This window comes from Drosophila albomicans, chromosome 2L (genome assembly GCF_009650485.2).
Source record: "Drosophila albomicans strain 15112-1751.03 chromosome 2L, ASM965048v2, whole genome shotgun sequence".
NCBI lineage: Eukaryota > Metazoa > Arthropoda > Insecta > Diptera > Drosophilidae > Drosophila > Drosophila albomicans.
Window position 1 is genome coordinate 10,973,034 of NC_047628.2, and position 25,044 is coordinate 10,998,077.

At 38.1% G+C, this 25,044-nt stretch overlaps 4 protein-coding genes across 8 annotated transcripts in view; 2 read left to right on the top strand and 2 right to left on the bottom strand.

The window, feature by feature from the left end:
* LOC117565669 (scavenger receptor class B member 1) overlaps positions 1 to 342 on the bottom strand; it is a 32,979-nt gene extending 32,637 nt beyond the window's left edge. Inside the window, exon 1 of the mRNA XM_034244902.2 lies at positions 267 to 342. Coding sequence (XP_034100793.1) covers positions 267 to 285 — 19 coding nt within the window. The 5' untranslated portion in view covers positions 286 to 342. The remainder of the gene's footprint in view (positions 1 to 266) is intronic.
* A 2,857-nt stretch (positions 343 to 3,199) lies between these two features.
* LOC117565660 (meiosis regulator and mRNA stability factor 1) lies at positions 3,200 to 16,097 on the top strand. The gene is made up of 8 exons (XM_034244882.2): positions 3,200 to 3,598; positions 4,746 to 4,869; positions 8,761 to 9,694; positions 10,789 to 10,920; positions 10,980 to 12,764; positions 12,831 to 13,092; positions 14,075 to 14,826; positions 15,490 to 16,097. Exons 2-8 carry the CDS (start codon positions 4,850 to 4,852, stop codon positions 15,685 to 15,687), a joined length of 4,083 nt encoding a protein of 1,360 aa, XP_034100773.1. The 5' UTR covers positions 3,200 to 3,598; positions 4,746 to 4,849; the 3' UTR covers positions 15,688 to 16,097.
* Positions 16,028 to 25,030, bottom strand: LOC117565706 (congested-like trachea protein). 5 transcript variants are annotated; one of them, XM_034244951.2, is made up of 7 exons: positions 24,834 to 25,030; positions 24,581 to 24,718; positions 23,684 to 23,837; positions 23,191 to 23,626; positions 16,401 to 16,580; positions 16,263 to 16,341; positions 16,028 to 16,210 (listed from the first exon to the last, which is right to left on the bottom strand). In XM_034244951.2, the coding sequence occupies exons 3-7, from the start codon at positions 23,810 to 23,812 to the stop codon at positions 16,105 to 16,107; spliced, it is 930 nt and encodes a 309-aa protein (XP_034100842.1). In that variant the 5' UTR covers positions 23,813 to 23,837; positions 24,581 to 24,718; positions 24,834 to 25,030; the 3' UTR covers positions 16,028 to 16,104. The 5 variants fall into 5 exon arrangements, with proteins under 5 accessions (XP_034100842.1, XP_034100839.1, XP_051858590.1 ...); XM_034244948.2 differs by lacking the exons at positions 16,028 to 16,210; positions 16,263 to 16,341; positions 16,401 to 16,580 and adding exons at positions 17,049 to 17,364; positions 17,432 to 17,611 and having other exon boundaries at positions 24,834 to 25,023; XM_052002630.1 differs by lacking the exons at positions 16,028 to 16,210; positions 16,263 to 16,341; positions 16,401 to 16,580; positions 24,834 to 25,030 and adding exons at positions 17,049 to 17,364; positions 17,432 to 17,611; positions 24,770 to 24,787.
* LOC117565675 (carboxypeptidase N subunit 2-like) lies at positions 19,022 to 22,908 on the top strand. Its single transcript, XM_034244908.2, has 4 exons — positions 19,022 to 19,264; positions 19,332 to 19,701; positions 20,244 to 21,094; positions 21,715 to 22,908. Exons 1-4 carry the CDS (start codon positions 19,226 to 19,228, stop codon positions 22,519 to 22,521), a joined length of 2,067 nt encoding a protein of 688 aa, XP_034100799.1. The 5' UTR covers positions 19,022 to 19,225; the 3' UTR covers positions 22,522 to 22,908.
* Positions 25,031 to 25,044: the final 14 nt, after the last annotated feature.

Here is a 25,044-nt window from a genome sequence, read left to right on the forward strand (position 1 = left end):
TAAGTAGCTACATAAACAAAAACGAAATGAGTGGAAATAATAAAACCAGCAACTAATAAAAGTAATACCAGGAAAATAATGACCGACTAGGTAGTACTAAAGTGAGCTTCTAGCTTATATAAGACAAGTCTGTCACGTTTATGGACCATTAAAAAACAATAAAAATCTCATATGCATACAAGTATTTACACTTGAATCATGAAAATCATTTTATATGATATAAAATGAAATATGTACAATTAAGGTAATATATAAAATATACTCACATTTTGGTATTAAGAACATATTGTGCAACTTTCTCACAAATTCACAATTGATTAAATGTTTGCCTATTACAAAATATTGTTATCAATGTTATCACAGCGGAATTACGAAAATTTTAAGAGATTTGCCCGTTGAAGCTGGCAGCTGCCAGCAATCGAATGAATTGAAATGATTTTTTTTTTAAATAAAATTCTGTTAATGCATATATACTGCATAACTGTGTAAGTAGTGTGTATACTTATAGCAGTAACTGTGTATTTGTATATAATCTGTTACGAGAGAAGCTTTTTGAGAGCGTCGAATTGGAACGTCATGTGTCTTATCAGAATCGTGACTGATGATGAGCACAGGACAGACAGCTGGACAGATGAACGGACAGACAGACAGACGGACAGAAGGAAAGACAGACTGCAGTGCAGTAAGTTTTTGTTTTTTTTTTTTTTGGACAGTTCGAACAGCTGTTGCAAGTGTATCGAATAAAAGCACAGTCACCTACAATTGTGCGTCTAATGCTAAAGTGTGGTCAGCTGTAATTGGGTCAGCTTTATTTAGTATTTTAGTTGATGTTGCTGTTGTTGGTAATCAGCTTTGCTGCACATTTACTATGACTTGTTGTTGTTTTTCTTTGTTGTTAGATGGAGTCGTTGGACCAATTAGCCAAAGCCCTGAACTATTTATTGAATTTACCCCATTTACTCAATACACCGATTTACTTTTATACTTTGATTTAGTTACCAACACACACACACACACACACAGAAGTAAACTCACAGACACACGCAACTCTTTTCTATTGCCTTCGCTGTCGCGAGCTAAACGAAACCGACTAACTTGGGGGTGCCAACGAAATTGTTTAATCACAATAAAATATCCCAGCTGAACGCAAGTAACACACAAGAGTCGTTGAACGCGACGAGAAAGACATGAAAACAGCAGACGAAGAGGAGACGAAGCGAAGTGGAGAAATAAAATACGAAACGAAATGAAACTGAAATGGAAATGGAAATTGCGATAGCGGAGATCCAGAAGAGAGTCACTTTTCCAGCATTGCCCAGCATTATCACGCATGTTCAAGAACTAACTGTTAACCCTTCCAATGGAAACAGAAAGCATAAACAAGCGGGGTATGTTCACCAATAAGTTACCCAGCAATAAAATTCAATACATTTTTAAGTTAATCGTAAGTAAAGTAAACGTTGTTAAAATTGTCAGTTTCATCTATTTTTCTGATTTCTTTATATTATTATATTTTAGCAAAATTTTGTTTATATTGTTATATTATTAATATATCAATACAATTTGATATGATTTTAATTCGATTGTTATATTTCCTATTTAGTTTTATTCTATTTTCGAATTATTTATTTTTATTCTACATTACATTTAGCTTTAATGCTGTTATTGTATAAAAAGTTTCCTTTTTCTCATTATACATATTTACATATATTCGATGCTGAATTTAATATAATAGTAATGTAACCAACCTTCTTAACAACACTTCTAAATTGTATACCCTTCAAGCTATTGTCTAAAACTCTCAGATCTCTTAAGGCAACCCGATAACAAAGACTTGAAACTTGAAGCGGATGCCTATAGCAGCTGCCCAACGACCCCAACTAACAACTGATAAATCAAATTCGCTTACAATGTAGCATAAGTAAGATATTTTTATTCAAATACATCAAATCAAAGAACTTGCGCAGTGTATTTCGAATAGTGAATATCTCTTCGAGATATTCTTTTTCCTACAATATTCCATTATTTTTTGGGAAGTATATTTTTTTAAAGAACTATTTCTTAAATTACGAACATTTTGTAAACATATTTTGTACTTTGGTTTAATAAAAATCTAAGCATGTTATTTACTTCGTTTAGATAAAGTCATTAAGAACAATATGAATATGAATAGTTCGCCTTGCAATATTTAATGGATTGTAACACAATATAATAGTGTCAATTTAAATATCGGACCCTGGCAGCTTAACTATCGGTTAGGGACTCATTAGCACGTATTTCCAAGCGATTTTAATTAGAATTAAAATGCATCGTCATCGATCTACATGTTTGAATATATAGTGTATATTAAAAATGTTCCTCCCACAATAATATATGATTTAGACTTTACTATCGATTCCAACCACGATATGGTCTAGATTTAAACACTGTAATTCAGTGGCTAGAACTTTGATTAAGTTAAATTGAAGGTGGCAGGCATGTTGCATTCACTATAATTAAATCCAAGTGAGAACGCTTAAGTCAAGTGTGAACGACAGGAAGTTACTTGAACTGACAAGTTGTATCGCAATTTCGACTTAAATTATTTTTGTATATTAATAATATATATAAATATATCGATAGTTTCTTCAATTATTTTGTCACATAAACTACCATAAACTTATAATACTCTTCTCAATAATTGACTGCACATTTTAATTACAATGAGTAACATAGTATAAAGCAGGGCTCAGATGACGTAAATCGGCAAGAAAGTGAAGGGATTGCATTGACCAACGACCAACGAGCAACTACGAAACACAATCTGAGAACTAGGAACAAGCGTGTGCATAAATTGAGAGATGCGAGTTCTGATCTGATATGAGATAGGATCTGTCAGCGAAGAAGCCACAATACTATACTCTTAAAATACTTCCGCATAAAGCGAATGCGTCACAATCCAGATCGAAGCAAAAAAGTAAAAGGTAGCATTCACAGCATTCACAGCATTCACAGCATCTTCCTTCACAGTTGAGTTTTTGAGTTTGGGGGACTGGAAGGTCAGGCAGTGGCAGTGACTGCGACTGCGACTGCGACTGTCACGCCCCCTGACAACCCTATTGTAACACTTCCAATCTACAGAGCGATGTGATGTCAGCACAAAGCACAAGTCTTGGCGCCAAAGCACCTTGCCAAGCCTCTCTCTCAGCCTCAGCCTCAGCCTCAGTTGCCATCGAGAAACGCACCACGCACACACAAAGAAGCCAGAAAAATTATTTTATTTGTTCTCAGTGTTTTATTATTTTAATTAAATTCTATTTTCTTTTGCTGTCAAAGGATTATGCGGCTTTAGTTTTTCTTTGCTTGTTTTAAATTAAATAAACATAGTTATTATAATTTTTATTGAGAGTTTACGCGTTTGTTACGCCCATTTAATGCGACTTTATTTTACTTGTATTTGTTCAAATTATTTCCGCACAACTTGTCCAAAAGTTCAAACGGATTACTAAATAAAATTCCAAATTGATAACGCTGTCGATTCTGTGAACATAGAAAATAGTTTATTCAACAATTAAATTGCGAACAATCATCATTTTACTTCGGCCAACAAGTTGCACACGTGAGTATTTGCATAAGCTACAGTGTCTCAAAAGTAATGCTATGCTTGCTGAAATTGATAATTGCCAAGTACTGAGGGTTTGGACATCTAATTGCACACTGGATCAACACACGTGACCAATTAGACATTCCTAGAATAACGTGGCTACATTGCATGATTAAAATAATATTAAATCTAATTGATCGATAAATGATTTAATTGTACGAGTAATTGTGGGTGGAGCTTGAATCAAACTTGTTTTCACATTCGTAAACATAAATCTCCGACTTTACAGATTAAATAGTAAGGTTGCTAGAAATGAACAAAATGTTAACAAAATTTAAATGTTTTCTGAAATATTTTAAAACTTTTTTTTAAAAAAGCAAAGGAATTTTGTATTACTTTAAAATACTCAGTTATAATTTATTCTTTATAAAAAAAAGTCGAAAAATTAAATCAGTTTATAGAATTGAACAAATATTTCCATCGTATATTGCAATTTTTCCATATTGTGGAAATATTTAGAATGTTCATTAGTCATACCTAGTAAAGTATTACAAATTGCAGTCATAAAAATCACCCCAGGGTGTGCTTTAGTCGTTGACGCTCATTACCGATCACTATAATTGAATTAGCATATTTGCAAATTAGTTGCAATGTTGCACATGCACTGACATGTTGAAGTACTAAGTCACTGATTCTGACTCGATCATCACCATCAATCAGCAAGTGTTTCAATGCGATTTCAATTACAAACAAGTCTCGCCCCACGGTATAGTTAACTGTATTAATGTCTACAGATAACTGTGCTCAATGCAAAAGTGTAGCATTTGGCATTAGTTAAATATATTTCTCGCGAACTTATTTCAAGCTCTTCGTCTCCATCTCGCTTTCTCTCTCTCACTCTCCATCTCTCTCTTTCTTTGTCATCGAGTGTGAAGCCGGTTATTTATTCTAGTTTTTTTTTATTGATGTTCCCATGCAAATTGTTTCATGTTAACAGCTCTATGGATATCTGCAGCCTGACACGATTAATTAATTAATTAAAAAGTTTTGCATTTGCCTCCATTTAAATCAGCTCAATCAACAATAACAACTACAACAACAACCTATACATATCTGATACGATTATTGGGGTTTTTATACATATATTCATTTGACATTCCAGCAAAACCGCAAAACTGCCTCCAAGCTCTAGTGCCAGTCACCGATTCCAGCCACACTTCAGAGATCACAGCATCATAATCCTTCACTAAGTGACACCGCAAAAACATGACTGAGCGTTCCTACAGGTGAGTGAGATTTTCAACCTTTGAGAAATTCATAGAATCATATAAAGTATTGTGTTGAATTCGTTAAACATTACGATTTCATCATTCTTGCTTTTATCACTTGTTATTGTGCTTCTTGAGCCCATAAACGGATTTTACGTGTAAGAGCATGAAAAGGCGCTTTCAAGCCTATTTGAAATTTGTGTAAACATTTCGGTCAATGTTTACATCATCCGCAAACTTATTTCGCAAAAGAATGTCAACTAAGTCAAGGCCCTTTTACATTACGATCATAATTCTTTTTAATGGTTTTTTAATTGTAAGTAAGCATCTTATTCAAGCTCATATCCGTTTTCTTATTGATATAAATTAAATTTAACGAAAGCTTAATTGAAGAATAATATGAAGAGAATATTTGACACTTGTGTAAACAATACAAATATTGATTTTTGGTTAAATTCTATGCAGAGATTATAAGTGAATGGTTAAAGTGAATTAGGGAAAGGTCTTTCACTTTCTGATTATTATTATACGCAAGATCAAGAAACCATATCAGGTTTCTTATTGTCAGTACTTTATTTAAAGAAAACCCTATTTAAATAATTTGTTAAATATGATTAAGAAAATGCTTCTTACTGGGGGTCTTAGTTGCTTTGGCTGATAATCTGGTATATTGTGCCTATGGTATATTTTTAATGCGGTACTATATCGATGCACCAAATATACTATTTGGTATATTTTTAGTATTTTTGTAGTATTTATGGTATATTTTGAGAATAACATCGCAATATTTGCTTTTATTCAACATGCACACAGTCAAGCACCATCGACTGTAGCTTTCTTACTTGTATAGGTTTAAATTCGGCACTGTTCTTCCATTTGTTGTTCGAATTCATCTGTCTAATGAGAGGAAAATAAATATACTTATAGCACCTACTATATTACACTGCTTTGTGTAATTATTATTACCTTTTAATCAACTAATGTTGCAAAAACAAAATTTTGTATGTATTATTAGTAACAAAACTGCATCATTTATGTTTAGATAAGAAACGAATATGCGTAGATCATTTTTTAAATCACATTAATATTCAAGATTCGACTGAAATGATATATACAGGATAAGCATAAGTTTACTGACTTTTAAGTAGTTGCACTTCTATTGAAAGCGTCTAGAGACTTAAAATTTGCTACATCAAAACGTAAATTAAATGCAATAAAAACTGATCGATTCCATTCAAAAAATTAATCGCTTCATTAAATAGTCGATCGATTTATTTTTCAGAACGCAATTTCTTAATGCACCAATTTTATATAATTTTATATTACATAATTGAGTCAAATATGGGAATTTTAGCTTTTCAGTAATTTCTATCACTTCTTCATCGCTTCTTTGGGGCGAACTAGCATCTTAACTTCTTTAACTGAAATAACATTTCTTCCATCCCACCTTAAATGTGGCAATGGTGCATTTAAAGAGCTGTATAAGAAACAACAAAAATTTATAAATATATGTATTCCTTCAAAAATAAAAATTAGCAATATTTACTAAGTATAATAATCATTGTACCACCAGCCACTTTCATACAAGATTGCGCAATTACTGTAATCTTGTTTGTCGTTGTCGTGATCGAATGTTGTGAATTTCATGTTTTCATTGTATCTCATGCCATCGCCAACAACAGCTTCATTGAATTTACCCAAACTCAGTGCATATCCATGATCTTCATCAGATATTTTGAAGTCGTCATAACGAGCGTTGTAGGTTGTTCCATTACTTTTAACCAAATGTATGTAAAGTTCGAAACACTGCAAGCTCGTGATACGATGTAATTTCTCTAATCCAAGAAAGAAATCACTTTCAAAAGAACCGAAACCTTTGCGAAACGTTGCCCAATCCCTATTGAAACTCTCGTTTCCCCCAACTCGTTGTTGTATTACAATCCATCCAGGTCCAGCTAACTGACTATCGCACAAAACATTGAATAAACCTATGCCAGAGACATTGAGTTGATGAACTCCTGAATAATCTCCGAAAGGGGGGCATGTTGTTGGACTTAATTTATGAAGTGCAGATTGACATAACTGATTTTCCTTTACTTTATATATTAGCTTAGTTTCACTTTCATTTAATTTCAATTGAATCGTTTTCTGTTCTTCTCTAATGTTCTCTGATGTCCTATTTAATTCGTTGATTTCTGAACGACATAACTGAATGTCTTTTTCATACTTTACTAATATAGATTTACTGTTCTCTAATTCCAACCCAAGTGTTTTCTGATGTTCTGTATTATTCTCACTAAATCTCTTTATATTTTCATCTTTTTCAATTAATGTAGAATTAAGAGATTTTAATTGAACTTGACAATTTTCTAAGTTGGTGGATTTATCTGATAGTTGTTCTTTTAATTTAAGAATAATATTTTGTTGTGAATTAATTTCAGATTCAGATTTATCAACTTTATTTTGACACAATTGCAAATCGTTTTCCCCTTTGATTACTTTGTTTTTATACTCATTTAATAGAGCTGCCTCCTTCTTGAATGTTTCATGAATTTTTACAATTTCATGATATTTTTCCATAAGATCAGAATTTAATTCACTTATCTGCTTTTCCTTAGTTTCACTTTGTTCTAACTCATTTCTAACCTGCCTGAAATAATCTAGCAAAGGTTTTACAGTTTTATAATTATGAAGCCGGCACTGTTCTTCAATTTTTCGGTCTGATTCACACGTCTGATAGGAAGAAAACGTATACACTTTAATCACTCTTTATTCTTCTTAGTATTATGTCTTTGATCTCACTTCATCTCCAGTTGTTGTAGCCACCAAGAATATTTGAAGGACCATCAATAAGAAAACTCCGTTAAATTTATTCTGCCCATTTTAAATGTTTCGACTGTGCCCAAGCAAATTGAATTTGGAACTGAATTTCGTTATTTCGTTAAAGTCATTGAATGTCTGAAGCGGATGTGGATTCCGCTCAATAGATCTGAACGAGAGAGGTCAAGTAATGATAGCCTATATTCTCGGCCTAGATTCTCTGTCGGCAGAAGAGATTTCAATGTCGGATGAGAAGACATTTCAATGTCGGATGATCGTCTGTAATTTTTTCTGTTCAATAGGTTCTGTTCTGTTTGCTCCAAGCAGCTTCTTCTTGAAGACCCATCGACAACAACATTGTTTTCAATTTGTTTCAGTCGCGTGTTGACATTGGGGTCAATCTCCGAAGTACTCGAGATTATGCTCGAATACTTTAAAAATGACAATGGGACTGAGTTGTTAATAATATATATGCTGACAACTATTTGGTTAGCAAATTTAAAAATCACTTGATCAAGTTAATAAGAGTATAAGTATATCCGCTACCCATGGGGTAGAAGGGTATTATATCTTTGTGCCGGCAGGAAATGTATGTTACAGTTAGAAGGAGGCATCTCTGGATAATATGTATTGTTGATTTCTTTAGAAAAAGTCAAACAGTTCATTTTATTCAGCTAATAAATAGAACTGTTCACCAAATAACAGTTATTACTCTTAGTTGAACTGTCAATTCAGTCAATCAATAATTTTTTATGTTTTTTATTTACTTTATAGTAACTAGAAGAGTTTTCCCTTTATACCTAATTCTTAATGCCTAATTTATGCAGTTAAGTTTAACGCTTGCGAAATGAATTATAAATAAAGGCTGACTGACTAAATCACACCAACTATCATTCACTCAGTCACCTTTTTTTTCGTTTGCTTACCTTTCAAGCAATCTTTACTTGTAATTTAAAGGCAACCAGCCTTCCTTTTCCTCTCTGCTCTGCTCGTTGAACTGGTTTTTATTGCACGTCCAACTGCTTATCAGCTCCATCTGTACCTTCGACTTGGACTTCAACTTCGACTGCTTCTTCCTCTACCTTTCAGCTGGCCCTGTGATGGAGGCGTTGATCACGCTGCCGCTGCCGCCTACTATGCCGCAGCCCAAGGACCAATCTACTCGACTGCAATGCCACCGCAATCGGCGCTGTGCGCTGACTTCAACAACAATCCGGGAGGAGGCGGAGGAGCGTTGCGTTACTTCAATGGATTGCCTGGGTATATGCCACCGCCTGGAATACTGGCGAATAAGTATAGCGGACCGGCGATGCCGTCGCATCTGGAGGTCTGTCAGTATGCGCATGCGAATGGCAGCGCCTCTTGCTACAATCGCAATCGGTATATGCCCTATAATCATAATCGAGCGTGCGCTTCGGCAGCCGCCATGGCCACCATCAATGGGCATCCGCTGATGCAGCAGCAGCAGCAGCAACAACATCATCATCATCAGCAGCAACAGCAACAGCAGCAACCGTTGATCTCCAGCAATTATCCAGGCGTGGGTTATCAGCCTTCGCTCTTTGCGCCCATCTACCAACAGATGGCGCCACTGACCACGCCCACTACGCTGCCAGCAGTCAGCGTCTCCTCTGCCACGCCCAGTGTCAGCAGTGCGGCAGACTTTGGCTACACCAACGAACTGATCAACACGATGGCGCCCAGTGTGTTGCCTTTGTCCTGCTCCAGCAGCAGCAGCTCCTCCAACAACAGCAGCAGCAATGCCAACAACACGGCAGCTTCTGGCGAGACTTATGCTAATGCAAATGGTAATGCTAATGCTAATGCAAGCACTAATGGCAGCGCCAATGTGGCCAGCGATACCAGCGATGCTGTCACGCTGCAAATCACCAATCTCGACTACTCCATGGATGAGGCAAGCCTGCGCAACTTCCTCATGAGCCAGCTGAAGCCCATCACGCCCGTCATCTCGCTCAACTTTGAGGGCAGCTCCTATGCCAAGGTCACTGTGCCCGATCTATATGTGAGTATCAACTTAATGGCCAAATGAAATTGCCTATAAAATGTTTCACTTGGTGTTTTAGATACAGTTTTTACACCTTAACGGTCATACTGCATTAGCACAAAAGCTTTCTTTATGGCATATTTTTCTCGCCTAATGGTCCCATAACAAAATGTTTAGAAACTGCAAACAAAAACAGTGTGGTATATATAACAAGTAAATACACATTTTGTTTGTTATACATATTGCTTCACTTAGAGTACTTTCGCTTAACGGCCTTCGTTAAAGATTGTTGCTGAGAACGTAGTAATGAAAGTATAACAATTTTATTTCGGATTTGGACTGAAGTGTTTTCTTTCAGTTTGCAACTTTTAATTAAACTAATTGTTAAGTTATCCCAATTCACTAACAAAAATATATTAGAAGAAGTTCAAAATTTTAAGTTTTGATTCTGATAGACGAAACTTTGCTCAATGAAAAGCAATATTTACACACTAAAGCTACATTATTTATTTGAGAACTCAGGCTAAAATTGTCTGTGCTGTGCGCCCCTCCAAAATTTTGTAATTTGAATCCTGTCTGGACATTGTTATTTTTCTTAATGATACCTTAGCCTTACTTCTACTTGCCTTAGCCTTAGCCTTACTTCTACTTCTCTTGGCATTATTTGCACTTAGCTGCCATAATAAGTTTAGTACCAGAACTCGCTTAATGGTATAATTATACAGTGGATCACATTTCAAACACCACCAACCGACAGCTTTGAATTAGTATACTGGCCAAATTAAAAGAGGTATTTTAGGAAGCAGGATTTTAGTTTAATGTTTTAACATAAAAGATATTCTTTCATTTATCCTCTAACTTTATGTTTACTATATAAAATTGATGAAAAACAAAAAGATAGCGAAAAAAGTACCTCTCGAATTAAAAGAAAATATTCAACATAGTAAAAGTCCAAAATCGAAATCCTGAACTTTTGCGCTTAGTGGTCATTAAACCAGATATACAATAAGTGTTTTTATCTTACCGTAAGGACTATTGCTTTGCTACTTTGCTTACTTAAACTTTAGCTTAGCATTTAATGCAATCTCTCATCTCCCAATCTTCTCGAGCAGTTCGCCAAGCAGGTGGTGTCCAATTTGCACCGCAAGAAGAATGGCCACAAGCGCATGTTGGTCAGCTACACTCGCGACTCTTCGCTTACCGAGGTCAACACGCTGCGCTGCCAAGTCGCCGGACTGCTGAAGGTCAGTCGAAGCTCCAAGGAAGAACTGCTCATTCTAATTAGCTGCTTTCCCTTCCGCAGGATGTTCCGTATTATACACTACCCATGTATAAGTTCCGCGAGCTCTTCCAGTCCCGTTTCAAGACGTCGATCAGTGTCCTGGATTTGTACAAAATGCAAGACATCTGCACAATCAACGCAGACAACAATGAAGACAAGTTCATCAGCCTGCAGCCGGAGCTGGTCAACACACTAGAAAGTTCCCCCCTGATGGAGGGACTGCAGCACAGCGTGCCCTACTGCACTGTGCACTTTAAAAGGGAGCAGCACAAGGGTTGGGCCGAACAGGAGATTGAACCGTTGCCCAATGTGTGCATGACGATTGCGGAGATCCAGCAGCTGATCTATCCGCTGCTGAAGCATCATCCCGGTGACATTCCCGTGGCCACTCTGCTGCACTGCATCGAAGGGCAGCTGAAGGTACAGATCTCAGCGAATGAGAGCGGTGTTAATTTAGAGCACTTGGTGTGCTGTGTCCAAGGCATTCAGATCCAAGTGAACAACTTTGGCATCAAGATCCTAGGTTGGCTGGAACTCAACAAGGATTTGAATTCCACGAACGGCAGCAGCTCAATCGCTGCCAGCTCCAGCGCCAGTCTGAACACCAGCGAACGTTCAAGCGGTGCTTCCAATGCTGGTGGCTACTTTAAGAACTCAGTGGCTGATCCGCTGTTCCAGATCTCACGCGAGGTCATTGAGTTGGTCAAGATGTCGCCCAAGTCGACGATGAAGTTCAATCGCTTCATACCCGCCTATCACAATCACTTTGGGAAACAATGTCGCGTCGCTGACTACGGTTACACCAAACTAATTGAGCTCTTTGAAGCTTTATCCTCGGTGGTTCAGATCATGGGTGATGGCGAGAATCGACAGATTACGCTCACCCATCGCACTCAGATTAGACGCTTCACCTCGGATCTGTTGCGAGTGTTGCGGGCTCATGGCAACAGCTCCGTGTTGTTGTCCCAATTACCGGGGATCTTCGCTCAAACGCAGAATCGGACTTTCGATGTCACCGACTACGGGGTGTGTGACATTGTGGATATCTTGGATGGCCTGGTCAATAGTAATATTGTGGTGCTCAACACTGTGCAGCAGGGCAAGGATATACTAATCTCAATGCCCAAGCGGAAGCAGACCAACACCGAACTCGAGAAGATCTCTGTGTTTGCGGGGGAGATGGTCGAGTTGTTTCAGAATGCTTTACAGTACACGATTCTGTTCCAGAAGTTTGTGCGTTCCTATCACTATCACTTTGCCTATCAGTGTCGCCTGAGTGATTATGGCTTCTTTAAGCTAGCCGATCTCATGGATGCCATTCATGGCGTTGTGGAGTTGGAGCAGAGCAACGATGAGGACAAGAAGATCATGTTGTCTCCCAAGATGGCCCGACGTGTGTTTGCCGAGCAGTGCGAGGATCTCATCCGCAATGCCACCGGCAACTCCACCAACTGCATGAAACTCGAGCAGATTCTGACGCTGCACAAGAAGAAGTATGGCTATCAGATGCAACCTCAGACGTTGGGCGTCAAGGACATTGCCAGCGCCATTGAGCTGCTCCCCTATGTGGAGGTGTTGCACAAGGAGCAAACCACCTGGTTGATCTGTCACAGCGACGACATGGAGTTCCGTCAGCTCTGCCATCGGGCCTGCAAGCAGCTGCTGCAACGGGACTCTTCTTCGCCTGTCAAGCCAGATGTGAAGCAGGAACCGTTGACGCAAGCGCAATTCCTCGAGGACTTCAATTCGAAGCACAAGCAACAGCTCACAGAGTCGACGCTGTCCGCCATGCGACATGCTATCGAGGTGGGTCTCCATTTCTTCCGTTAATCTTTCCTTTACAATCTTCTCTCTCTAAACTTCTCTCCCCAGATCTATACGGAAGCGGATCAAACCTGTGTGCGCCTTACGCCCTTTATGCGATTCCTTGTCTCGCTGGTGCGTCTCTTGGAGCAGCGTCCCAGCATGTATCTGCATGAGCTGAAGTCCGCCTTGGACTGCAGCTTGACGACCACCTTTGAGTTTGGCTTCCCCAACTTGTACACAGTGATTGTGGCCCACGACGATCTCTTCACCATCAACAATGGACCCACCCAGGAGCGCAGTGATGTCGCCTTGAATGTCAACTGTGAACGTAAGTTTATAGAGTAATACTTCCGATAATAAATTAACTTTATAATAGGGCTATCAATCAGTCAGTAATTTAGGCAATTATAAAGTTATATCTCCCCATGAACCTTTTGTAGCTGACAGTTTATGAGAAATTTAACCAATCAATCAATCACTAAATCATTCAGACAGTCAGTTACAGAAAATATTAACTAGTCACTTAATTAATTGGTTCGTCAGTCAGCCAGTTAAGGTCAATCAATCAGTCAGTCAAACACTTAATTAGCCAACTTGCTAACCAGAACAATTATAGCAGTACATACTTAAGCTAATTAATCGGTCAGGAAACAAGTTAATCCTCAAACTGATACTGCGCTATATCAGCCATTACGCATTGCACAGTAACTTAACTAAGTAGTTGGGCAATCAGTCAATCAATCAATCAGTCAATAATTTAAACAATTATAAATTTAAATCTTCCATAGAAAATAAAGATCAATCAATCAGTCAGTAAATCATTCAGTTAATTAATTTGTTCGTCAATCAACGAGTTTATCAATCAATTAATGAATCTGAGAGTTATTGAATAGCTCGCAAATGGTTAATCAATTAGATAGTCGAACCATTCATTAGCCATTAAATCAGTGCACAATCAACTTGTCAATCAACAAATTCATCAGTCCGTAATTCAATCAGCAGTAATAAGTCAATCATTGGCCAATAAATCTCTATTCAATCAACAAATTAATCAGTCCGTATTTTAGCAGTAATATGGCTGTAATAAGTCAATCAATCCATCATCATTAGTCGACAAATCTGTGCACAATCAATTAGTCAATCAAAAAATTAATCCATAAATCAATCAGCACTAATAAGAACGTCAATCAACAATCCGTTATTTCAATCATTCATTATTAATTCATAATTCATTCATTCGTTTAGTCCGTTATGCTTAGTAGTTGCTTGTCAATCAATCAATCATGCCATAACCTAACTCTATTTTTCAGTACGCGTTAGTGCCGGGGCAAGTCATCAGCACTTGTTTGGCTCGCTCAAGTTGCCGTATGCCAAGCATAAGACACAGCGTCAATCACGCTCTGCTCTCGGCGAGCACAATCGTCCGGCTCCGGCTCAATCACCGCCGCCGCACAAGACTCGGGCCATAGCCAGTGAGTACGCTAATGCGGTGAACAGCTCACTGAACAATACGGCCTACAAGCCGCAGGTGAAGGTGAATAGCTTTCAGGCATATCAGGAGCACTTTGCAGCCGTTGCTGTGCCCACAACTCACAAGTATTCGCCACCTAGTTTGGCCAACTGCTCTGTGATGTCGTCCACATTGCTCAACAGCTCGGGTTCCGCTTCGAGTTTGTGGAGCAACTGCAGCAACAACAAGGAGAACGTGTTGAACACTTCACAGCAATTCTCATCGAACAACAGCAGCGGCTACAACAACAGCAGCAACAGTTCGTTTAATACCTCCTCGGATCTGAACAGCAGCCTTTGCCTGGGCGATGTTGCCTCGAGCACAGCCATAACAGCTGCCACGCCCTATGATTACTCCAGCAAACTTTGGTATCGTCGCCAGTATAGCTTCAGCAATCGCCAACAGCAGCAGCTGCAGCAGCAACAACAGCAGCAGCAACGTCAGCAACCACATCAAACTTCGCTGGATGCTGGACGGGATTTATACGATTCGGATGTTTTGTCCACAAGCGGCAGCTATAAGCCACCCAAATATGATGCGTCCACATCTGAGGTAAGCGATCAGTAGTGAAATTAGATCAAAGAGTTCCCTCTTAAAAGTGGAATATATATTCAAGTATTTTAAAAGAAGTCCAAATAATTTCACTCCTTTTCATTTGGAGACTTAACATATTTAACTACTAAAGTGAACTAAATTTGCAACGATTTTATACAAAATTAAGTCTTAAAATGTTGCATCTATTACTCTATTAGTTGAAGCACTCTTTAATTAGAAATATTATCCTATTGATGCTAGTTAAATAAATTATACTGCTTACTCTAAAACGTTGATCAATAATAAATTGCATATACAAGATAATTAATAAGAAAATATAAACCGCAAAATGCATTTAATTACGGATTTCCGATTATTGCATCATTTCTCAGTTTCAGACGATTTGTTGTTATTTGAAAATTTTCAATTAAACGCAAAATAACTGATCAATTATCAATTCATGAATGATAAGCTTTCTAATCAGTATAAAGTCTAAAGTAATTTGCTTTCAATTAAACGTTTCACATAATCTCATTATTGCAATTTCGTTATTGTATAATACATCTCATTAGCCTCTCTTAACAATTGCAATATATGATAACTATAAGATTCTAATTTTATATAGAAACTTCTTTAATTATAATCTCATTAACGTCATAATATAATTTCCATTTCATTCAGAAATTGCCATACTGGATTGATCCCATATGGAGTAATCCATTGGAGGAGCCAAAGCAGAATTTGCTCAACATTCGTTTGCCGGAACTGAAGGCATTCAATGTGCTGCCAATGTTTCTATCGCCTTATACCATATCGAAGCACAAGAACATGAAGCGGCAATTGTTCGATTTCGATAATCACGATCGCAAGATAGTCTAAAGTTAAGACCGCTATAAGGAAACAGATTAAAATAGAGAGAGAGCTCCCGGTGAGCTGAAATAATGTTATAAATTGATTTCATTTCTACACAAACCGTATTAAATCTTTATAAGTTTCGTCTAGTTGTAAGCGCCTTTTGTTAAAGCCAATTTATAAATTCCACAAACAACATTTATACTTACTATATAAGGTATTATATTTTTTTTTTATAAATTGTTAAACGAACCAATCGCAATTAAGAAACAAGAACAACATTTTGTATTTAGTTGTAAGCAAAAACCTGTTGAGTCTACAAAGAAAAAGAGCAAAAGAAGGGAAACTTATTATTATTTCTTTCATATGCTTGTGAATTTTCATTTATCCCTTGTTTGTTTATACACATATCAAATAAATCAATTGTTTTGTAAAAATATTCTTTTAAAAATTGGGCGCCACAAGCCGGAAGAAAGCATTTGCCAGCTCGATGCCAAAAAAGGTCGCAGCATTGGCTGGGAAGGCGCGAATTATAACAGGTGTGAAGCCCCTAAAAAGATATATTTTAATTATTTGTAATTAATTGCAATCAATTGAGTTACCGATAAAGGGCTGTAATCCCTTCATGCTTCAAGAGATCTACAAATACGGCTCGAACTCCATTGAATTTCCCCTCAGGAGCTGTCAATAAGAATATATATCAAATATAGAAAATATATTGGGGATTCCGCCGGGCTCACCGGTCTGTAGTCGACTCTTTAAGACATCGGCTGGCATGCCTCCAATCCAATAAAAAACACCCGCCAATCCGCCAGCGAAAATTGCGGGTATTAGGTCCACATTGGGGCGATTATAGCGTCTTTTGTACTCGTCAGTTAGCATCTCATAGGCCATAAAGTATAGTCCATTGGCAGGCACATCTATGTAGTAAATATATTGCATAACTTTAATTGGCATGTAAATACTTTGAGATTATTGTGTCAAAATTGCTGCGTCGCAATAACGCGAGATTACGATTTTCATCCGACTTTGTGTCGCTATCGATTAAATCAAAATTCAGAGCAAGTATTATATAATCATTTAGAGAAAAAAATCAATCCGCGACACGGCAGCAGTTAAATCAAAAATAATTAAAATCAAATGGAATGTACCTCAAATCTTGACTGCAGCTGTGAAACTCAAACTGTGCAATGCACTGCTCTCCAGCAGTAGCTCTCAAACTTAACCGCTGAAAATACACTGCTTGCGCAAGATGCGACTGCACTGCTTGCACCTTTGCACTGCAATACAGTGCTACCAAAATGGCATGTACATATGAGTTTCAAACTGTATTCATAAATGCACGTCCTCACTTTGATAACAAAGAAACTCAAACGAGAAAAAATCACTTAGTTGTATAAAAAATATGTATTTATTTTGGTTTTCGACTTTTCTACACTTAACGCAAACATGTGAATAAAATCATTGCACTTCCTGGGATAAAAGAAACTACAATTAACAAGCGAATCAGCTTCAACTAGAAGTTGGGAGTGAAATAGTTAAAGAACTTGTTGGCCAACTCAATGCCAAAGAAGCAGGCGGCATTCGCGGGGAAGGCACGAATCATAATGGGCGTGACGCCGCGATACAAAGCCAATGGACCATCCTTAACAATCAGATCCTTAAACACGCTGCGCACTCCGTGCTTATAAGTTCCCTCGGGTGCTGCAAAAAAAAAAGTTGTGTACAATGAAAATCTATGTGAGTACTTGCTATAACAAGTAGAGCATACCCGACTGCAGACGACTCTTGAGCACATCAGCTGGCATGCCAAGAATCCAGTAGGCCATGCCCGCTGCTCCGCCTGCGAATATCGTGGAGGCAGTATTAATTTCACCGGTCTTCGACTGCGCCTTGGCCACATCCTGAATGTACTCGTAGACCAGGAAGTACAGACCATTAGCAGGCAGATCTGTGGATAGAAAATGTATAATATTAGATGTGAGAAAGTACAATATTAAAATATAATTAATTAGCTACTATAACTACTTAATTCAACTACTTAAACTACAAGAGACTTTTAAGTTTTACTCACTTTTTAAAAACTTTTCTCTTGATATTATTTATTGCTTCTTACTTGCTTGTTAATTAAAATTCTTGATTTGCTGGCACTCTGATATGCCCCAACTATGCGATACGCGCACTGTGAGAAAATCATTTCTATATAAACAAATCCGAGTAGCGCAAAGCGGCAACTTCAACGAAGCCGTAATCATCTTGTTTATTGTTAAATAGTAAGGCCTAATGAACTATATATACACATGCAAGTAATCATAATCATTTCAATTGCATGTGCTCAACAACCAAATACCCTGTACTAAGTATGGAACACTCACATCTAAACATAATATCAGTTATTAACGTAAGTATGCAAAGAAATTGCAAGTTACTCAGAACAAGCAACGAGCGCTAGATGGCGCTATTACCGCACTAGATAAAATGTATTTTAGAATAACTCATTTGTAGTATTTTAATTTACAGCTTTATGAATAGCAAAAATATATAAAAGAAAAATCTAGAAAATATAAAATAAATAAATTATTTAAATCTGTAATATATGCAAACAAACTTCGTATTCAAATGCAGATTAAAAATAGATAAACGCCACAACATCAATTTCCCACATTATGTTTAAACCCATTTCGGACACGATCAAAGACTACAGGTCATCAACTTGATGTGGAGCGATGAAAACATAAACAAGTTACAATGGGTAAATAAGTATAAACAGCGAAAAACATTTAAATATTAATGTGGAATAAAATAACAAAAAACGTCAGAAAAACAAGTTTGGAAATAAAATAGTAATAAATAGTCATTATAAATAAATACAGTGTACTGCTATGCAATTTATTCAAATATATAATTATAATAAATGATATGGAATTGATATCGAGAAAATTCTTAACAGGTTTTTACTGTTTTACAATGCGCAGTTTTCAAAATGAAGTTGGAAATAGAAATATCGAGATTTGTATTCTAATTGTAATTTGTAATTAAACCGAAATCTATATCAAAAATAGACTTTTGCAACATACACACATAAAATATACAATCGAGGCGACCTTGTGCCCAATGGTCTCTTGCCATGTGGACAAATAAAAAGTTTTTAAAGCGACGCCCACTGCAGGCAGTCGGAGACGCCAGCCTCTATAGTAATAACATAATAATTGTGATCGTACTATACTGAAACTTTGACTTTATCGGAGGATGTCACTATCAGAAATTCCATTTCCTTTATGAAACACAAGGGAGATGAAGGGAACAGCAGAACAGAGCAGAACAGAACAGAGCAAAGCAAAGAGCACAACAAGCAACAAGTTGTATGAAGATCTGAGTTCAACTTGTTCGTTAAATGCTGATTTCAGTCGCAGTTGAGTGGGAACCATGGAACAGAGTTTTAGTGTATGAATGGAATCCGAGGCAAGCGTGCCTGCTTGAATCACAAAATCAACACGCGACATCGACATCGCAGCGGAAGCGCAATTGGCTTCATTGCAAACGATAAGAGTTATCGATAAGGATTATGCAGCTGATCGCACTGATTATTACGCTGCTCTTGCTAGTGAGTTAATGAGGTTAATTTCAAGGAATCATCCCAGCTAAATGCCACATTATCATCATTAACTTAGGCACATGCCAAGGCACAGCTGCAACTCGACTCAGATGCAGAGCTTCTTCCTGGCAGCGATGTCGAAGCAGACAGCCAACCCGAACCAATTGCCGAGCAGGACAGATCCAACTGCCCCTCGAGCTGCAGCTGTCAATATGCTGCCTACAATGAGCTGCCCATTGCACGTTGGATCAATCACATGACCAGCAGCGATAATGATGCAGATTCCACGTTGGAAGATACAGATTTTCTTATGCTTTCCAAGATTAAATTGGCCACGTGCCTGTTGCAGGATGAGCACGAGACGCAGGAATTGTTTAACGCTCTGCCGTTGGATTTGCAAGCTTTGATACTGTTGCATGGAGGCAACGCGGAAAGCCAGTTGACAAGTAAGTTCCAACTATAAAACATACTTTTAATGTGCTTTCAGTTCAAGCAGTGTGGAATAATGACAGTCTTAATGATAAACGGAGCTTATGTAGTTGAAAAATGTTGAAGATTTATTAAATAACCTTTCCTTTGATTCATCAAAAGCCTTTTAACTATACAAGTTTAATTTATTTTGGTGAAAAGGAAAAAGGCTAAAGCTTTTAGAAAGCTCGATGTAAAGTTCATTAAAGCTTCTTTAACCAACATTTATGAATGTTGATCAATAGTTTTCATAAGATATTCAACAACTTTAATTCAAAGAAGCTATGAGTAATTTAGGACAATCATCAGTCTTGTCATACTACACAGATATTTGTCAAAAGTAAATGCGCTTTTTATAACTGCAGTTTTATGGGAAAAAAGATACACTTCAGAAGAAATAAAAGAGATTGAATGAATGTACTGAAAACGTGAATCAAGCGCTTTAGCAAATCTATTTTAGGCAGAATTTATTGGAACAATAAAGTGAATAACTGAAGTTGCATTCTCATTTTTATTGCAGTGAATACGAGCAGTCTGCGTGGCCTGAATCAGCTAATGACGCTGGAAATACGAGGCAATGGCATTACAACGCTGATTATCGACGAACCGCTTGAGTTTCTACAGCACGCCAACTTCGAGGCACTGCGATTGCAGGCCAGCGATCGTCTGAAGCGACCCAAGTACTCCAAGCTGCCCAGCGATGATTACGAATACAAGCCGCCGCGTGATGTGGCCGCCAACGAGGTGACGCCCAAGTATGAGCTGCAATTCGAGTCGGATGACGTCGTCGAGATCATGAGCTATGAGCAGCATGTGGAGCGTTTGAAGCAGACTCGCATGCCCAGCTTCTATGGCTGGAGTCGCCTCGAAGTATTGCGCATTCACAGCTGCAACTTCAACGAGCTGCACTGGCAAATGTTCGATGGCCTCACGCAGCTTCATCATCTCAGCCTGGAACGCAATGGCATCGAGGAGTTGCAGCCATTTGCCTTCAGTGGAGCACCGCACTTAAGAAGTCTCTCATTGGCTCACAATGCAGTGGCACGCTTGTATTATCTAGGATTGGCTGGCTTGCTGGAACTGGAGACGCTCAATCTCTCCGACAATCGGCTGGAACGCTTGAGTGAATCAAGTTTTCCACCGTTGCCACATCTGCTCAAAGCAGATCTGCGACAGAATCCAATTATGTACATTTTACCCGCCACATTTTGGGTGATGAATGACACACGAGAGTTGCAGCTGGGCAGTGAGTTGGCTGCTTTGGAGCTGCGCAGCTGGAATAGCTATGGACAGTTTGATTCGCTGCACAAGCTGCGCACACTCAGACTGGGCAATGTAAGCACCGCCAGCCTGGAGCAAGGGGTCTTTAAGGTGCGTATAGATAACAGTGTTATTTCTGCTAATTAGAGAGTAAAAGAATAGCTGTCTTTCTGCTTGATAGTCCGATTGAATAACTAGTTCTCAGTTATCATAAAAGATAAAGCTTCTAAATTTGTTTGTAGTGTTAATACAGTTGGCATGCAGTAAGTGTTCGCTTTGGAAATTTGTACTTCCGCTTTTACAAATCTAAATCAAAGCTACAATTATAAGCCAAGAGAGTTCACATTCGGAATACATATTAAAAGGTATCATATAAATGATTTCTGAAAATCTGCTGACGATTAGATAATAATCTTGGCAGTTATGATCTTAACAGTTAAAAACTTAACAGAATGAAAGGATATAGTTAACATTAGCCGGTTATCTCTGTTAAATGTAACACCTCTGTAAGTTAACATACGAAGTGTTCTGTTAGGTAACAGTTTCATCACGCAACTGCAATGTTAATACTACAGTTTTAGATGTACTGAAGATATCAATAGGTGGCAATTTGAATATTGTTTTCACTAAAAATGTATCTAGCGAGTACTTCAAAGTGTAATTTAACACTCTCGAGTGTAACTTTATCACTTTTAATATTCATTAACTGAATTATCATTCCCTCCTTTCAGGGTCTTCATGCTGTGGAGCAGCTGACACTGCGTGGCAACATTCTCAGCGTGCAGTTTGACGCTTTTGCCGGTATGGAGCAGCTGCGTGAGCTGGATATGAGTCACTGCGGCATTACGGAGCTATCGATGGATGCATTCATGGGTGCCAAGCAGCTGCAGCTGCTCAACTTGTCGCACAACAATCTGACACATGTGCCCAATGGATTGCTCGATGAGCAGACGCAACTGGAGATGGTGCAACTGCAAAACAATCAATTGACCACATTGCCCACGAGTTTCTTTCTGCAGCCGCGTTTGCGTGTCGCACGCCTCGATCAGAATCCCTGGCAATGCAGCTGTGACATGAGCAACTGGAAGCCACGCATGACCAACACCATTCGACTGCCCAGCGTGAGGAGTTGTGTGCGCGATTTGAATGGCCAGGAGATCTTGTGTCGTCATGTCGTGGGCTATGAGACAGACAAGAATCTGGTGCCACGTTGTGCCAATCACAATGGACGCAGTGTTTACTATGTGCTGCGCAAGCAGCTTCATTGCGGCGCCACTCGCATCTTTGGCCACTCGAAGGGATCGAGCACACGCGGCTTGCCGCATTGGCGAAAAATCGAATTGCAACAGCAACAGCAACGGCAACAGCAGAAGCCAAAACAGAAGAGAAAGCAGCACAAGAAGCCACGCAAATCACATGGCTCGCAACGCAACAGCTTACATTTTGTGCTCAGCCATCAAAAGGAGCCACAGCAGAAGCAACAGCAACAGCAGCAGCATGAGGCATCTCTGTCACAGGAAATGTCCAATGAGATTTAACAGGCGCACTCGCAAATACCATTTGTAGTTTAGTTCTAAGTTTCATATGTACTAATTGCTTAATGAATGTTTAATATGCCAAGTTAATTAATAAAGAATTACGCTTAGACTGATAACGAGAATGCAAAGCTTAATCAAAGTTTTTCCAGACAAGCCTTGGCAACTATTCTAGAATACTATAAATGTTGAAACATTTAACTTTAGTGTTCTACAGAATTTTTTATACATTCAAGAGGACCAAGGCACGCAATCCAAATCCATATATAATATCAATTGGATTGTTTTTATGCAGCTACCCCAAAAAAGTTGTATGTCTATACTTTCGATTAAAGAGAAGAATATGAATTAAACTAACAAAATAACAACTTTAAATCAACTACTTTCAAGTAAAATTAGGCTAATGAATATAGATTTAAAATATTTCAGTAACAATTTCAATTTATCCAATTGAAACAAGGAAGATTAGTTATATACAAATGACAAATAAATAGATTTAAATTAAATAATCTATTTAATAAAAATAAATACAAAGAAAATAAATGAAACAAACTATCCTATTGATCATCATATTATTTAGAGTATCTCATATTATTTGCAGTTTTTCCTTCATCACTAACTTTAACCTTTCTTACGCATTAAAATTGTATTGAAAACATTTGTTCAACTTACCCCTGAGCATTGTGGCACAGCTGCCCTTGAAGACGCTGCGCAGACCGCCTTCCTTGTACAGCTTCTTGGCGCAATCAATCATGCCCGTGTACTTCTTTTCGCCATTGGGCCCCGTGCCCTGTGTTTGCAGCAGCACCTTGATGCGCTCTCCCGGCGCCATGATGAACGTGGAGAAGAGGCCGGAGAAAGAGCCGGCAACAAAGATTTGTGAGTATGTGAGCTTGGCATCCTCGCCGCGCTGCTGCAGTCGCTTGCCAACGGCATAACCAGCAAAGCACATGGCAAATATGGGCGCCACACCGGTCAAAGGTGCTGACATGCCTCTGTAAAGTCCTCGCACGCCTTCCTGACGAATTGTCTTGGCAGCGCAGTCGAAGGTGCCAGTGTACATCGGTTTCTCTCCTGGTGGAGGACGTGGCATGGTTTGCAGGCGCACCTAAAAGGAATAGATTTATTAAACAAAGTACAGAAATGTTAAAGCAAGCTATCTTACCTTAATGGTATCCAAGGGATGGCCGGAGAGCACATTGCAAATGCCGCCAAATCCGCCAGTGATGAAGGATTTAACTGGATTTGCTTTGCGCTCGGCTGGAGCATTCTCAATCTTGTCAGCAACTGCCATGATTACAATTAACAATTATGTGCAACTGCAAGAAAAGCAAAGGTTATTAGATAACAACAAGTAAGAAAGCTACAGACAAGTATTCACTTTAATAGACTCTTTAAAATTTTTTATTGAGACTAAATATTTAATTTTAATAACATAAATATAAAAGGAAATAGTGAATCTAACATAACATTATTCATGGAGTACCAGCAACGAATTGATTTTAATATATTACAAGTTCTGGCTTCGAATTTTCTATTGGCTTTTATATCTTAATATCTTCTATAAGTGAATATGAAACTCTAGGTATTTCTATTTAATTATGTTAGAAGTCAATATTAAAATTGTAAAATTAAATCGAGCAGGATACCGAACTACAGAAATAAATCCAATTAGTTTGGTGCATCCGCTAATGAATCAGTATCCAGAATATGTATTTATACACTTTACGTATCTTATTCTGACCATTTCGATTTCAACAAACCCAATAGACCCTCTTTCAGTTGTTTTGCAAAGTCAAGGGTCCAAAAGCAAACATTTTGTCATTTTGTCTACTGACCCGCTGAACTACTTAGATTATAATATATTCCAATCGTTAAATAAAATATGACTCCCTCATAAATATGTAAAAACGTTAAAATTGCGTTAACCCCTCTTTGGAGTTTGCACCTTGCCCATAGACGCTTTTGTCTAATCTGAGTCTAGCGAAGCTGATAAGGATTAGCACAAAGTGCGTCGAGTGTTACGCCATCGTCGCTGAAGTCAAAGGATTCTCTTTCTCACCTGTTTGAGCAAATTAAAATTAACGTTGTCGTGGCGCAGCTTCCAATGGCAGTGAAAGAGAGAGTGAGAGGGAGAGCGACTCTGCAGTGGAACCTGTTGCTTGTCTATCTAAACTTTTGGCTTCAAGGGCGACAGCGTCTGCGAAATTGAACGAGTTTCAATGCGTTATCAACAATCACACACACACACAGATTGCCACAACTTTTGGCATTTCGCGAAGACAGGAACTCGTTAATGTTTTTATGTTACGTACCACGGGAAATTCAATTTGAGTATTGACTTTTTCTTTGCTGCATTGCCGGCAACACAAACAGAGCGAGGGGTTCAAAGTCCGTTATCGCTGAACGCTAGCCACTGTCAATTTTGACATCAGCAATCTGTTAGCCAGAGAAGTACAGCTGATTGTGAGAATTTTCGACGACAGCTTTTGTTTACAGTCTTATCAATAAAAAAAAATTAAAAAC

Coding starts and splice junctions, on each gene's coding strand:
- LOC117565660 (XM_034244882.2), top strand. CDS start 4,850: ATGACTGAGCGTTCCTACAG. Junction 4,870..8,760: donor ATGACTGAGCGTTCCTACAG/GTGAGTGAGATT, acceptor TCTACCTTTCAG/CTGGCCCTGTGATGGAGGCG. Junction 9,695..10,788: donor TCACTGTGCCCGATCTATAT/GTGAGTATCAAC, acceptor CTTCTCGAGCAG/TTCGCCAAGCAGGTGGTGTC.
- LOC117565675 (XM_034244908.2), top strand. CDS start 19,226: ATGCAGCTGATCGCACTGATTATTACGCTGCTCTTGCTA. Junction 19,265..19,331: donor TTATTACGCTGCTCTTGCTA/GTGAGTTAATGA, acceptor TCATTAACTTAG/GCACATGCCAAGGCACAGCT. Junction 19,702..20,243: donor CGCGGAAAGCCAGTTGACAA/GTAAGTTCCAAC, acceptor TTTTTATTGCAG/TGAATACGAGCAGTCTGCGT.
- LOC117565706 (XM_034244950.2), bottom strand. CDS start 23,812: ATGGCAGTTGCTGACAAGATTGAGAATGCTCCAGCCGAGCGCAAAGCA. Junction 17,612..23,190: donor CTGTGCCACAATGCTCAGGG/GTAAGTTGAACA, acceptor TTCTATCCACAG/ATCTGCCTGCTAATGGTCTG. Junction 17,365..17,431: donor CAAGAGTCGTCTGCAGTCGG/GTATGCTCTACT, acceptor TTTTTTTTGCAG/CACCCGAGGGAACTTATAAG.